Source organism: Saccostrea cucullata, unplaced genomic scaffold (genome assembly GCF_032062105.1).
Source record: "Saccostrea cucullata isolate Sc308-1 unplaced genomic scaffold, CSIRO_AGI_Scuc_v1 ctg658, whole genome shotgun sequence".
Classification (NCBI taxonomy): domain Eukaryota; kingdom Metazoa; phylum Mollusca; class Bivalvia; order Ostreida; family Ostreidae; genus Saccostrea; species Saccostrea cuccullata.
Genome location: NW_026933693.1, coordinates 469,718 through 484,631, shown reverse-complemented (window position 1 = coordinate 484,631; position 14,914 = coordinate 469,718). Strand labels below are relative to the sequence as shown.

Genomic DNA, 14,914 nt, shown 5'->3' with positions numbered 1-14,914 from the left:
CTGGAAAGTTTTTAAATTTTCATCAATATATATAACTTTGTATACGTATTATATATGTAATCAACTGATATATTGATGCCATCTTTTTTCTTTAGTGCCAAGTAGAACAACAAGACCCTCAGGATTTCAAGGTAAATATATTTCAGCAATACTAAAAACAATGTGCACACGAGAATTACGTAAAACATGGGAGTAAACATCAAACACAAGATCCATAACAAATGTTGCAATATTCGATCTTTTCAAATGGTATTAAATGTTTCCATTTAAATTGTATAATTCAAATCATATGATTTTTATTAGCTCACCTGAGCCGATGGCTCAAGTGAGCTTTTCTGATCACATTTTGTCCGGCGTCCGTCTATCTGTCTGTCCGTCTGTAAACTTAAGAATAACGAAGCCATAATTGATCATATTTATATGGAAGCATCCTTAGGTAGTGTAGATTCAAATTGTTCAAATCATGACCCCCGGGGGTAGGGCGGGGCCACAATGGCCGATCAAATTTTTACATAGAAATTTATAGGAAATTTTATTTATAAATCTTTTTCTCAAGAATTGCAGAACCATTATTGATCATATTTATATGGAAGCATCCTCAGGTTGTGTAGATTCATGTTTGTTCAAATCATGACCCCCGGGGGTAGCTCGGGTCACAGTGACCGACCAAAGTTTTACATAGAAATATATAGGAAAATTCTTAAAAAATCTTCTTATGAAGAATAGCAAAGGCATAATTGATCATATATATATATATATATATATATATATATATATATATATATATATATATATATATATATATATATATATATATATATATAGGCATCCTCAGGTTGTGTAGATTCATGTTTGTTCAAATCATGACCCCTGGGGGTAGGGCGGGGCCAAAATGGCTGATCAAAGTTTTACATAGAAATATGCAGGAAAGTTCTTAAAAAATCTTCTTCTCAAGAATAGCAAAGCCATAATTAATCATATTTATTTGGAAGCATCCCCAGGTAGTGTAGATTCAAGTTCGTTCAAATCATGACTTCTGGGGGTAGGGCGGGGCCACAATGCCGAGCAAAGTTTTACATAGAAATATATAGGAATTTTTTTTAAAAATCTTCTTCTAAAGAATTGCAAAGCCATAATTGATCATTTTCCTATGGAAGCATCCTCGTGTTGTGTAGATTCAAGTTTGTTCAAATCATGACCCCTGGGGGTAGGGCGGGGCCACAATGGCCGATCAAAGTTTTACATAGACATATTATATATAGGAAAATTCTTTAAAAATCATCTTCTCAAGAATAGAAAAGTAGCAAAGCCATGATTGGTCAATGGACTACTTTTGGATTTAAACTTTTCAATAATAAACTAATTTCTACTTTTTCCTAGCCACAGTGCACAGGGGAGCGATGTGGTCCATGGGCCTCTTGTTGTTTTGTAAAATTGTTCATTATATTTTGTAATTTTTATTACACAATAATATTCTGTTTGAATGTTAAACACCCATCTGCATTGTATACATGTAATTTCCCTTTATATGTATAATTTTCTACTTGTATTCTCTGTATACTACAAGTTTCTCAGTATTTATATTTTCTGTATTATACAATACAAATGAGAAATTACAGAAAACAAATGGAAAGAATACGTAATACAAACGAAAAATAATGCAATACTAATGAAAAAGTCTACAATACAAATGGAAAGTTATAGTTATACAAACCAAAAAATTTCTTAACATTTAAAAAAAAATATGATTCAGATAAAAAGTAAAGAATACAAATGGAGAATTGTACAATACAAAGAGAAAAAGATACAATACTAACGAAAAATTGTACAAAACAATTGGAGCATTTTTTCATCATGTCTTAGAATAAGTACCATGCAACTTCTGATCTTAATCTCTACCATTTGGAAACATCTAGCACAACCTGGATGATTTCATATTTTTGTAAATTGTAAGATCTCATATATAATATTGTATCTAATCCTTTGGGTAATTTGTGCGAGGGGGTAGCAGCTTAAGGTACATCAATGAGTTTTAAACATTTAGTGAGCAGCTTTATAAAAAACTATAAATCATAAGTTTTATTTTTAATAAATTCTCACACACATCCTTGCACACACCCTCCCTCACACATGCAGACACGCCTTGACTCGCACAGATCCAGTCATCCAGCTAAAAAATAACATAACAAATGATTGTATTAATATCATACAGATTAAAGAATATTTATCAAGATGAAATGTACCTAAAACGTCTTGTAAACCTGATATATTATTATACATAATTAGTAATTTTGAAGTTCGTTCGACACGATAACTCCGAACTTCCAAGTAAAAGAATCTTTAGCTCAAACGGTACACCAAGCTCATGATAGTTTTCTCTTAGTTTGTTTCTTTTGTTCGGTATGCTGGACAATTCATAAAATAGTGTCCATCATTTTCATTATTGTAATAAGACATAGGACAATATGAATCAGCTATGATATATATATAGAGGATATCTTTATTGTGTGATTTGATATTGGCTTTATCCAACGAGTTGAAATGGTGTATATATATTCGCGAGGCTTGCCGAGCGAATATTCATCATTTAAACGAGTTGGATAAAGCCAATATCAAATCACACAATTATAGATCTTCTATTTATCTCAAACGACTTTCGTTTTAACAAAACTTTGAGACTTCCCCTGTGAAACTACATAAATGATTGCTAAATCAAATTCATGACGTATAACTTGATGACATACATTGTAGTACCGTTGATGTTGACATGCCTCGAAAGAAAGTAGATCAAAATTTAGAATTTTTGCTATCTGCGTCTTTGAAAACATTATGTGACAATTGCTGGAGCTTTATATCAAGCGAACCTCTGACTGAAAGTTGTAAGGACCAAGGGATCTTGAAAATTAACTCTTTGTACGATGGCAGTACAAAACGTGCTTGGCAAGGCCAAGCTAATCTATGGTAATTAAGTTACACCTACATTACTAGGTAGGCATGCGTAGTATAATATAAGAAAACATTGTGGAAGATGTTAAAGGAATCTTATTAGAACAACTTAACTGCTAGGTTTTACTTTCTCCGAAAACGATTTAAAGGTGGGGTTTGTATGTGTGTGTGTGTGTGGGGGGGGGGGGGGGGGGGGGGGGGGTTAACATCCGTCTTCAAGTAGCCAATACAGGTATCTTGATAAAATAAGAAACTTCTTTGACATATACGAGTCTTTTTCTTGCTTTTAACAATATTATTGCTCTTTATCATTCATTTTATAAGGGCAGGAATTTTTACAAATAAAAGTTTCAATAAAATAAAATCTTTAAGCGAGAGATCGTGTCAAAACCGGACGTGCTGTTGATTGATTGATTGATTGATTGTATATTGTTTAACGTCCCTCTAGAGAATTTTTCACTCATATGAAGACGTCACCGTATGCCGGTGAAGGGCTTCAAATTTTGACCTTTACTCGGCACTCAGGGCCATTGAGCAGTGAGGGATCTTTATCGTGCCAACGCCTGCCGCTGACACGGGGCCTCGGTTTTTAAGGTCTCATCCGAAGGACCCGCAACTTTCACTTCAAAGTGCCGAGCGCATGGCGAAGGAACAGTTGCTACCCATTTTAACGACTAGGTCAGTCGTGGACGAGATACGAACTCACGACCTCCCGATCACGGAGCGAAGTGCTATTGATAAAGCATCTACCCGTTGATAAAGTATAGCTTAGCTTTATCCAACGGGTTCTATCATCTACACGTATGAGATAAAATGATTTTAAATATGCATTAAGGTTATTAGCTTTATTACGTAGTTGAAAGTAAAGTATATTCTCTTTTCTGTTACTCACTTGGTACACAATTGGTACATAAAATTTGCGAATTTTATCGTAAATTCTATATGAGATACCTAGAAAAAAATTATGGTTCAGTTAGTTCATTTTATTCACCCAAACCAAGATTGGTACATGGGGTTCAAATAACATATATACAATATATACAAACTGGTCAGATTTCTATATGACAAAAGGATGACATGTGAATAAAATAGGTAAGAGTTCGATAAAATGAGAGGGAAAATATATCAAGGAGGAGAGACAGCCTCGTGAATTAAACATGCATAACTGTTCCAACATTTTCTCGATTTTGGTTGACATTAGTTCCATAAATTTGATAACATTTGGTCTGTGTGAATAATAACCCAGGTAATTTTTCTAATATCAGCTAAGGTTTTACATTCTAATAAATAGTGAAATTCGTCAGCAGTTTGAGTACTGTTACAAAGTTTATATATTCTATCACACAGCGGTATACCATGCCATCTTCCAGTCTCTACTGGTTAATAATTTGCAGTACGTAATTTTATAAATATTTTTCTGAATTTAGGAGAATTATCAATATAATGTTCTAATTCAAAGTTTTGTTTAAAGATTTTGTAGATCTGTCCTTTTGAAGAGTTATTTACGTCACTAGACCACTTTTGAATAAATTGATCTTGTAATATTTGTTTTACAGTGGCATGTATCCATTTACAATTCATATTGACAGCCTGTTCGTACCATACATTTGATAAACCACACATATTACGTATTTTCTGTATACAATCTAACCATGGGTTTGTTAAGTTTCCATCACAATACTGTTTAAACATATGCTGGTATAAAACATTTACAATTTTATTTGGCGGACCGGAAAAAAGCTTTACCCAATAAGAAATCATTCTACCATAAACCATGTACGATGGCGTGGAAATTTTCAAATTAAATACATACTTTAAAAACTTTAGATGCAAACGTTCAATAATATCAAGATTTTCATATCCCCATATTTCAGAACCATATAGTAAGACCGGTACTACAACTCTATCAAAAAGATCAAATTGACAGTCAACTGTTAACTTAAATTGTCTAATTTTTCTTAGAAAGCCATACATCGCTTTTTGTGCTTGATCATATGTTTTTTTGTTTTACAGAAGGAACCTGTGCGTGAAAAACATCGCCTAAATATTTAAATTCTCTAACATTTTCAATAACTAAGTTATCGTAATGAAATTTTCTTTTTAACAAAGGACCCTTTGAAAATACAAGAATCTTCGTCTTTTCAACATTCACTTTTAACTTCCATTGTAAACAATATGTGTGGAATACATTAATTGCATGTTGTAATTCGTCGGCTGATTCAGCCGTAATAACAATATCATCCGCATAAGAAAGAATCAACAATTTAAAATACATCAGTAATTCATTCTCCGTAGATCTTGAAATACTTTGCAAACCTGTAATATTCTCGTTCAGTAAAAAATCTTCATATTGAAAATAGGAATGGTGAAAGATTTTCTCCCTGCCTCACTCCTCCATTACAGCTAAAAAATTCTGTGGACATACAATTAATTTTTATCATAGATTTAACACCTTTGTACATGTTTTAGATATATTTAAAACACTTGCCGTTTTTTCCACTAATATGTAACTTGGTCCAAAGCCCATTTCGCCATACTGTATCAATTGCCTGTTTAAAGTCAACGAATGCGCAAAAAAGTTTCTTTTTTCTTTGCATTAAGATGTTTGATAAAATTTGTAAGGTAAGGATATGATCAAGTGTAGAATAACCTTTCCTAAAACCCACTTGATTTTCTTTAAGTAGATTGATTTCATTTGCGTACGCTTCCAATCTATTATTTAAAATACATGCAAAAACTTTTCCTAATCAACTAAGCAATGTAATGGGGCGGTAATTTTCAGGTTTTGTGGGGTCTCCTTTGTTTTTATATATGGGTTTAATTAAACCAATCAACCATTCTTCAGGAACGAATCCACTTTCGTATATGATGATAAAAAATTTCAAGTAGACTAAGTGTAGTTAATGTTGAGGAAATATGTTCATTCAGAATGTTGTCAACTCCAGGAAATTTACCGTTTTTCATTTTTGTCACAGCTTCTAGCATTTCATCTTCACGAATTATAGTATTTAATGTCTCGTCGGATATAGCAAAGATCTCATTTGGGATGGGTGGTGTATCGTTACCATAGGAATAATTTTCTTCATTATCGCTTTCGTTGATAATTTTAAGTAGTTGTACATATCATTAATATCAACAGAACATTTTTTTATCTTTATCAGAGGCATTTAAATTTTTCCAGTAGTCTTTCAAATTTGATGAACATAAATTTTTAAGTTTTTGGGATCAATCGTTTCTGTATTTCTGATCAGTAACCGAACTCTGCAGTTTCTTGTTGGCTTCTTTGACTGATTCCAGTTCATCTTTCACTTTATTATCGGCAACTTTCTGCATCTGTATGCACTGGTCTAGGCTCTTCTTGTTGTTGTTTATTACTGTTCTATTCGCCTCCGCTGTCTCCCTTACCGCATCAAACACCTTACCAAGCCCGCTCACATTAGATTCTAGATTTTGATATTCATTTTTCATCACTTTTACATCCTCATATAGCCTGTCTACATGCAACTTCACCGTGTCCAGGGACCCTCAAATCTCTCTCAAAGACACAATTTCCGCCTCAATTGCCGTCAATCTAGTTTCAAGTTTTTCATTTTTCTGTTCAATGTTGGTAAGTTTTATGTTCATTTCAGTCAAAAGAGAGTGTATCGATTTCAAGGTTATTTCACTCTCTGCATTGTTCTTGTTTTCACAAATTGCTTCATTACCATATATATTAAAATAACGGAGTGACTTTCTACTAAAATCTTTGTAGTATCAGCTAACGTTTCAGACATTTTCAGTTTGTAAAAGAAACGATCCAAAAAGTATCGAAATTCTAGCCACTTCTTATTGACACCGTTATTTAAACTGTACTATGTACACTCAAAGGTGAGCTGAGTTCACGGGTGGACCGAACACATATACAAACAATGAAAGTTTCTAATATTGCAAAAGTACTGCCAAATTCTTGACAAAGTTAGTCGAATAATATCACTAAAATCACTTTAGATACATTGTACACAATATTCACTTACTCAATCTTCCTTAGAATAGTTTTTTTTCACGTTTTTTCACGGGAGCCCCATTAAACAGCTCTTACCTACTCGGTGACCTCTGACCAAATCCGGAGGGTATTGACTTTAAAAAAGGAAATGGTTTCGTTTTCCAACATTCTGTTAAGTTTCAACTTAGGAAAAACGGATATACACCTAGTGAATGTTTAAACAGGCTACAAAGAAACAATTTGCATTATAGAGATATGGAAAATGCACAGTTCATGTCGATTCGTAGTCATTGTGTTCAAAGTCTTTCACGTCGAAAAGTGGCATGCACGATCATGTGTGATATATATTGAACTCCTTAAAGCAAATTATACTGTTATAACCCAAAGAGGATGTTTCACAATGTATAGATCCATTTACAATATCATACATTGAAATTAGCCGTTTTTGACATTGTTAAGTCAGATAAACAAGACGGGTTAAAGGTTTTATACTTAACTCCAGGGAATCTCATCAAAATAAGTCTATGAGGTCGAAAAGAGTGGGTATTGAGAAACGATGACATTGTCAGATGTCATAAAACTAAACGGTGATAATATAATGTCTTTTTTTGTTTTATGATAATTTGGCAAATCATTGATGTTTCAAGCTAAAATATTCAGCTCTTCTTTAGCTTTTGTTGGTTTGTGTTCCTTTTAAATTTTGTAAGCACAGACTACATATCAAAGTATAGATTCTATTGTAACAGTCCAGCCAACTTTTTGATAACTCTTAGTGTGTATGTGAGCCATGATTTTAGTAAAATTATTTTTTTCTATTCCAATTCAGACCAAAGAGACGCAGGATCAGATCAAGTATGTAAGCTTCTGATTCTCAAATATTAAAAAATTAGTTATACAGAACGTTTAACTATCAAATAGAATACTGTGAAATCATAAATGTTCTTTGGGGACTAGTGTTCATGAATTTTGTGAGATACCCTTTTCCATGAATTTAAATCACACAAACAATTATTTTGTAAAGATATTTATTCATTAAATCTTCTGAACATACAAGTTACCTACGAAATTGCGTCCCCACAAGCCCCCCAAAAATTTGCTTGTCCACGAACGAATTTTAAATGAATTCACGGTAGCCAATAGAGCATTTTGTTGTTCATATAATTTAAGTATTCGCTGTTTAAAATTTTACTATTTGTTAAAGTTTTTACGAAGAGTATTTTTTAAAGTAATGCAATCATCAATATACACATAATAATCACGTTTTCAATGTTTCATTTATTAAAAAGCTGTTGTATTTTCTGACTTAAAGTAAAAAGGTTTTTTTTCCTTTATTGAAAAAATAGCGTTCATTGGAGGACATCGTAAATAAAAGGTTTGACAGAATTGAAATGAGTCTCATGCAAGAATTTCAGAGATCAGAAGAAAGATACCAATTGGTGGCAACAGAATTGCATGTTGCTTTACAAAAAATCAAGGATCTAGAGAAAAAAACGACTGAAAACGAAACTGAAATCAACCGATTGTTGACCCTTCTAGATTCTAGAGACAGGGAATTAAACGATAGAGACAGAGAGCTGGAAAGGAAGGATGCTGAGAAAAGGGAACTTGAAAGACAATTAGATCAACTTAGAAGAGAAAAGGAGCGATTAGAGAGAGAAAAAGAAGCTGAACAAAGAAAATGGTCTGAACTTCAACGGAAGCACGAAAAAATAGAGAATGATGTGAACTACTTAAAGGCTGAAATGGAGAAAAATCGGAAGAAAAATGAAAAATGAAATATTATCTATATCATTTAAATTATATAAATAAACTTTCTAATATTTTGTATGCTTTAATATGCACTCTAACCCCAGAGAAGAGTACTTTTAATGCACAAAAGACATTTTTATTTATACAAATGCATTAGTCTTTCCATTACACCAAATGAAAGATGTTTTAATATTTAAACGGACTTGCTTATCCATGAAATATATGGAGATAACGAACAGTATTCAAGCTCAAAATCCATTCAAACAACACAAATCAGGAGCAGAGCAAACACGGACCTCTAAAAATCAGAAGTGGGATCCTGTGCCATTGAAGAGTTAGCATTCCCTGCCAATGCTGCAGAATTAGAATTAAAGCCAACGAAACCAACAGATTTTCAGTTGTACGTCGATCCAAGTAATCATTATTTTAGATTTTCGTAAAGTGTTATTCCGTCTTTCATAATTTGTTTTCTGTCACATTAAATTTCACTCGTAATTTTCTACTAAATGCAGAGAATACGAGAAGAATATCTAAAGAACTAAAGCATTTTTCACACATTATTAATGGAGCCCAATCCTTATTCTAGAACTTCTTACCCTTAGGCCATGAATTTTAAATTTCGGTCGAGGGTCTCTTGTGTCTGTAAATAGAGCCCCACCATAGGACTAGAACTCCTAAGTCCTGGGACATGAATTTCATAATTTTTATAATGAATATAATACTCAAGAGAAGTTGAAAATTACCAAAAATTACCCGCTGATGGACGACGACGGACAACAACAAATAGCAAATAGCTTACCTGATTGACTCAGTTGACCAAAATGAATGTGGGAAAAATTGATTGGTCATGTGTTTTCATAGCAAAGGTGGCCGTTCTGAAATTTAAAATGTTGGTTATACAAGAAAATTGTCCATAGCATCTGCAAGAACATTTGTGGACAAAGTTATATATAGGTGGGACAGTTTCGACGTTCCGGGTGATGTAAGAAATCAAAGTGAATTTTAAAAACTTCTATATTTTAAAGCCGCTTGGTCCGATTCTAATCGCTAAAATATATATTCGTTTTTCTTCTTGAAAAATAATTGTCCGTAAATTGTTTAAACTTTTGTCAAATTATATCCCCAAAGTCTTTTTCTTTTAAAAGATATCAAAATTCAAAAGTTAAAAAAATAATTTTTGTTAGGTCACACAAAAAATAATCCTATGTTGATATCGCGTGAAATCACCTTCGAAAAATTAAATTTATCGCTTACATGTATATCTCATGAAGAACAAACCCGAGCATTTTTTTCACAACAAAGTACATATTATATATACCTGTACACGGACAATATTTAAACTTCTTTAAAAAAATCTTTTAAAATATCCGATTTTCCTTTATTCTTTAAATATGCATATTAATATAAAAATTACTATGGATTATATTTAATTAATTTCTTGATTTTTGAAAGATGTATTTTGACTAAGGCTTCTACTAATGGAAAAGAAATACTCGGATTTGAATTATCTTCATTATAAGATATAACCGATAAATTTATTTTTTTCAAAATTGACTTCACAACAGATCTTAACTTCCCGTCAGGAACTACTGTTTGTTAATAAGGTTTTTGATCTGCGTTTTCCATGTGAGGATTATTGTAATAAACTATTAAATCAATCTTATAATTTATTTTTTTTATTATCTATGTAATGACGTACTTTTATTGTGTAAGATAATATGTGCCTGTTTTGGATTATGCGGCTTTAACTATGTAAGCCTACCAGTGATATATTTGATGTCATACTATTATTAGACACGGGAACAAAATCAATTACACTCCCTAAAACATGCTTACGCAGTCTGACCTTGAATTGTTTTTTTTCATATCCGTTTTCATTTTCATTCATAAACAAGGTGGATGATAACCATCAATGTCTTTTAATGGAGACTAGACTTGAAAAAAAAAATATAGACCATTGCAGACAAAAAGGTTGGTCATTATTTTTTTTTTCATTTTATTTAGTAAATGATATTTCTTGCAAGCATCTACAGAACGTGTGCAAGGCGATTATGCATTTAGTTGAGTGCAATTTAAAAAAGTCACACCACGACCCAAATGTGTTAACTAATCTATTTTTAAAGATAACGCATAGGAAATATTTAGTGCAAAGATGAATTAAATCTTTCTTTGTGGGTCAAAAATGACTTTACAAATAACGTTTTGTTTAATAAATTAATGTAATGTACCGTTTTTGATATTGGCTATAATTAGTTAATTACATTTAACTAGTGAATGAAGGGGAAGGGCAGTTCACAAAGCAACTTTTAAAAATAAATGATGATGTTTTATTTAAATCAATTTGGAAACATTTCATCTTGTACTATACAAAGACGATTCTACATTTTACATCACTTTATTTGAGAAAGGATTCATAAATTATTAACGTTTGTAACAAATTGATAAGGTGTTATTTATCAAGATATGAAACACATATATAAAAGTATCAAACAATTGTTTAAATCTATTTCTTGCGACTGGAACATATTTATTATCCCAATGCTGGAATTATTTGAAACATTTTTTTTATTATTTATTCATCTATTTATTATCAAAGTTTTCTTAATCTTATGGACTCTGTGAATTACTTTATAGCTTGTCTTGAATAGAGAAGCTTTGGTGGAATCAAAAGTCTGATGGAGAACATTTTGTCTATTATCAAATAACTCCTGCAAAACCAAGCGGAACCTTACCATGTAGCAATAACAATAGAGATCCAAAATAGTAAGTCACTATTTCCTATCTACTTTGATTCAAAATTAAATTTAGGACTATTACTTTACTTTTTTCTTACCTTCAATCAATTTCTTCCAATAGATAAGGGCGATGGAGACGAATATTTGTGTAAATCCTATGAATGGAATGTTGGAACTGATGAACTGCTGAGTCATACGGTAAAGGAGGGAACATCAGGGAAACGGCTAGGAATATCAACGTCAAGAGAAGAATATAATCCAGATATTTCAGAAGAGTCTCCAATAACTCACCAACTACCCCAGATTTCAGTAATTATATATAGCTCTTTTCGAAAATAATGTTAATTTAATTGTTTATGAAGCTGTATCGATGAGTATCAATTTTGTGCACATTGATCAATATTACTACTGTACATTTGACATAATTGTATTCAAAACTACTAGTGAGCTCCTTCTTTGCATAACCTCATACGAGGAACATCTTTAGGATTTGATGAACAGAATTCGGTAGAAAACTTAATTTTAATATGCTTTTCTTACATTAAAGGTAGCGACTGATTTCACAGTAAATAATTCTTGCACAAAAGAACAATTTAGAAATATTCAATCAACATAACTCATTGGCGTCGGAAGCAAATTGAAAGTGGGGGGGCTAAGTTTTTAAAAAAAATTATACCTTCAATATAAAACCTGATAAGCAAAAAAAAAAAAAGGGGGGGGGGGGGAATGTCCATTTCCCAAAAATTAAAAACCTATTTCGTGGGGGGGGGGGGGGGGGGGGGGTAGTGGTTAGGTTCGAACTTCAGTACCAAAATTTCTTCCAAACACCACCACTTTCCCCATTTTTAACCTATACTGCGACGTGTCTGTGGAAAGTGGGGGGGGGGGCTAAACCTATGAAACAATGTTTAATGTCTATACCAAGTATATATTTGGAAAAAGTGGGGGGGCTAAGCCCCCCTAGCCCCCCCCCCCCCCCCCCCCCCCCGGTTCCGACGCCTATGTAACTAGAACTTTAATTTGCAACGGAATCAAGAAAATTGAAGATAGCAGATCTTCAATCAAGGCAGGAAAAGAAAGAAAAAGATTGCCTTCTGATATTCGCAAAGTTGCCAATAAATGTCAACATACATTTGGTAAGATATGATTTTTTAAATGTTGAAATAAATCATTTCCTGCTTAACATTTAAAAAGTAGTATTTAATATTTTGTCTTTTATTGACAAATTAAGTGTGAAAGGCATTTTGATGAAGTGGAACAATATTCGGGATATAGAACAAAAGAGGTGTTCTGGCAGATTATAAGAATTTGGATGGAGAACTCAGAGTCCCAACACATGACGGTGTCTAATTTATTGACAGTAGATCTTAAAGGTTTAGTATCAACCTCCTTCCCCGCAGTCACGTATTTTAACGCATATACCATTTCCTATTTCTTACGCAGTATAACGCATACATCATTTCCCCGCAATCACGCATTTTTAAGCACTCTAAAAATTCATTTAATCTTCAATGTATTGCTAAATTATTTCTATTTCATACTTGCTTAAATCTCATAAAATTAGAAAATTTATTTTCTTATTAAAATATTACGTCATAATATTATTTACGCTAAACTTTAGAGAAACTTGTATGACGCTATAAAGTGCTTGCGGGGAAATGCCACTTTGCCTTGCAAACATTACTCACGTCACTTATCTGAGTTCAGAATCTACGAAAAATATTGCTCATTTCTAAAGAAAAAAGATTTTTTGTGTTATCTATCCAAGTCATCGGTGTTGCTATGAATTAATGTGACTGCTCCGTGTCGCCCGATACTCATATCGGCCGATCATGTTCTTTCAGCCCAACAAGACCCGAAAAATTTAGTCGCCCGACCATCGGCTTAAATGTGACCTAGGCATTAGTCACATTTCCCGGCCGGTAGCCGTAGAGAGGTGGTAATCCCTGGTGTGAGTGATGCCCAAAATCGGTCCACAATGGCCTAGTACATGTAGTTCTTAAAGTATGAGTCACATTATCCAGTGATGGTGTATACATGTACGATGGGCAATTAATGCGTTTTTGATAGGAAACACTAGAACCCCCAACTCCTGGGACATGAAATTCATAAATACACTGTAAAAAATGCGCTTAGAAAATAAACACTTCCATTACGTGTTTTGACCTAAACATGTATAAGATTGTGTTTAACGGCTAAACACTTAGGTCTAAATGTGTGTTAGATTGTGTTTAACGGCTAAACACTTATGTCTAAACGTGTGTTATATCTAAATGATGTTAAGATTTAACACATGTTTAGATATAAGTGTTTAGAATTTGAACACTTTTCTGTGAAGTACAGAATTATCTTCCCGGAAATGACGCATATATATTCGAATGATAAATAGAGCGGTTATCGAAACAAAGGAAATCCCAATGTTAGCTAAAGAAGATGGATTAAAGGAAGTGAATGCTAATCAAAGTGATAACCATGAAGAGATTGTGAAATGCATTTAAACTGCAACATTACTGCGATAAAAGGTTTGTTATCTATTATTTTTATTTTACATAAATTGACCAAGATGGGCTAAGTAAATAGACATGCGTTTGCACATGTAGTTGTAGATCAAGATTACCTTTGGTTATATATTGCATTCCTGAAATCTAGAAAGGAGTACATTATATATTAGAATATCAATAATATCTATAACAGTATCAATACTAAATAGTGGTTATATAGACGAGGTTCAATGAAAGTAAAACAATAATAGCTATCAAACATGTAAACAAAAAAGGTAATACAAATCCAGCCAGTGAGGAGCATATTTTGATAAATTTTGAATTTCTTTCTTACAGAATATGGTCCACATCGAACTTGAAAGCAGAAATACACGTATCAGAGAAACTGACTCTCCATGTCCACACTTCTTACTTTCTAGGGGAAACTGAGTTTTGTGAAGTCTGCTGTTCGTTATAGCTTTGAACAACCTAAAATATTCTCAAATAATAACAAGTGGATTACCTACTGACGGTCACAGATGAAAACAAATTATGCGTGTGTTGCTCAGTGAAAAATTGCTGGAAGTTAAACTTGATACAGACACGAGGAATAACTGCTTGCTAATCTGGTTAGAATTAAAACCAGCGTGTAAAAATATAATGTATATTTAATTTAAAATTCTTTATAAAAAATCCATGCTTGAATGTTCATTGAATAAAATTTAAAATGTAAACAATTGTTATTTTTTCAGTTTTCTTGCAGGAAGACAACGAAAACATCCAAGTGTTTAATTTGTAAACATGTATCATAACATGTTTTGTAAAGTGTTTAAAGTCTAAACATGTAAGTGTTTTGGCTCTAAACATTTTCCATTACACGTAATGAAATTCAATGTGTTTAGAATTTCAACGCATCCCAAAAAGTGTGACAAGAAAGTGCTTAGGAAAGTGTCTATCATCTAAACACATTTTTTACAGTGTATTCTTTGTAGTGGGTTCAAAGCTCATTATAATCGTGGTAA

General features: G+C 32.6%; 1 protein-coding gene across 4 annotated transcripts in view; it reads left to right on the top strand.

The window, feature by feature from the left end:
- LOC134238960 (histone-lysine N-methyltransferase, H3 lysine-79 specific-like) overlaps positions 1 to 8,875 on the top strand; it is a 38,697-nt gene extending 29,822 nt beyond the window's left edge. For all 4 annotated transcript variants that reach the window (XM_062721085.1, XM_062721084.1, XM_062721083.1 and 1 more), the window contains 3 exons: positions 96 to 131; positions 7,755 to 7,780; positions 8,272 to 8,875. In XM_062721085.1, the coding sequence (XP_062577069.1) occupies positions 96 to 131; positions 7,755 to 7,780; positions 8,272 to 8,703 (494 nt within the window). In that variant the 3' untranslated portion in view covers positions 8,704 to 8,875. The remainder of the gene's footprint in view (positions 1 to 95; positions 132 to 7,754; positions 7,781 to 8,271) is intronic.
- The last annotated feature ends 6,039 nt before the right edge of the window (positions 8,876 to 14,914 follow it).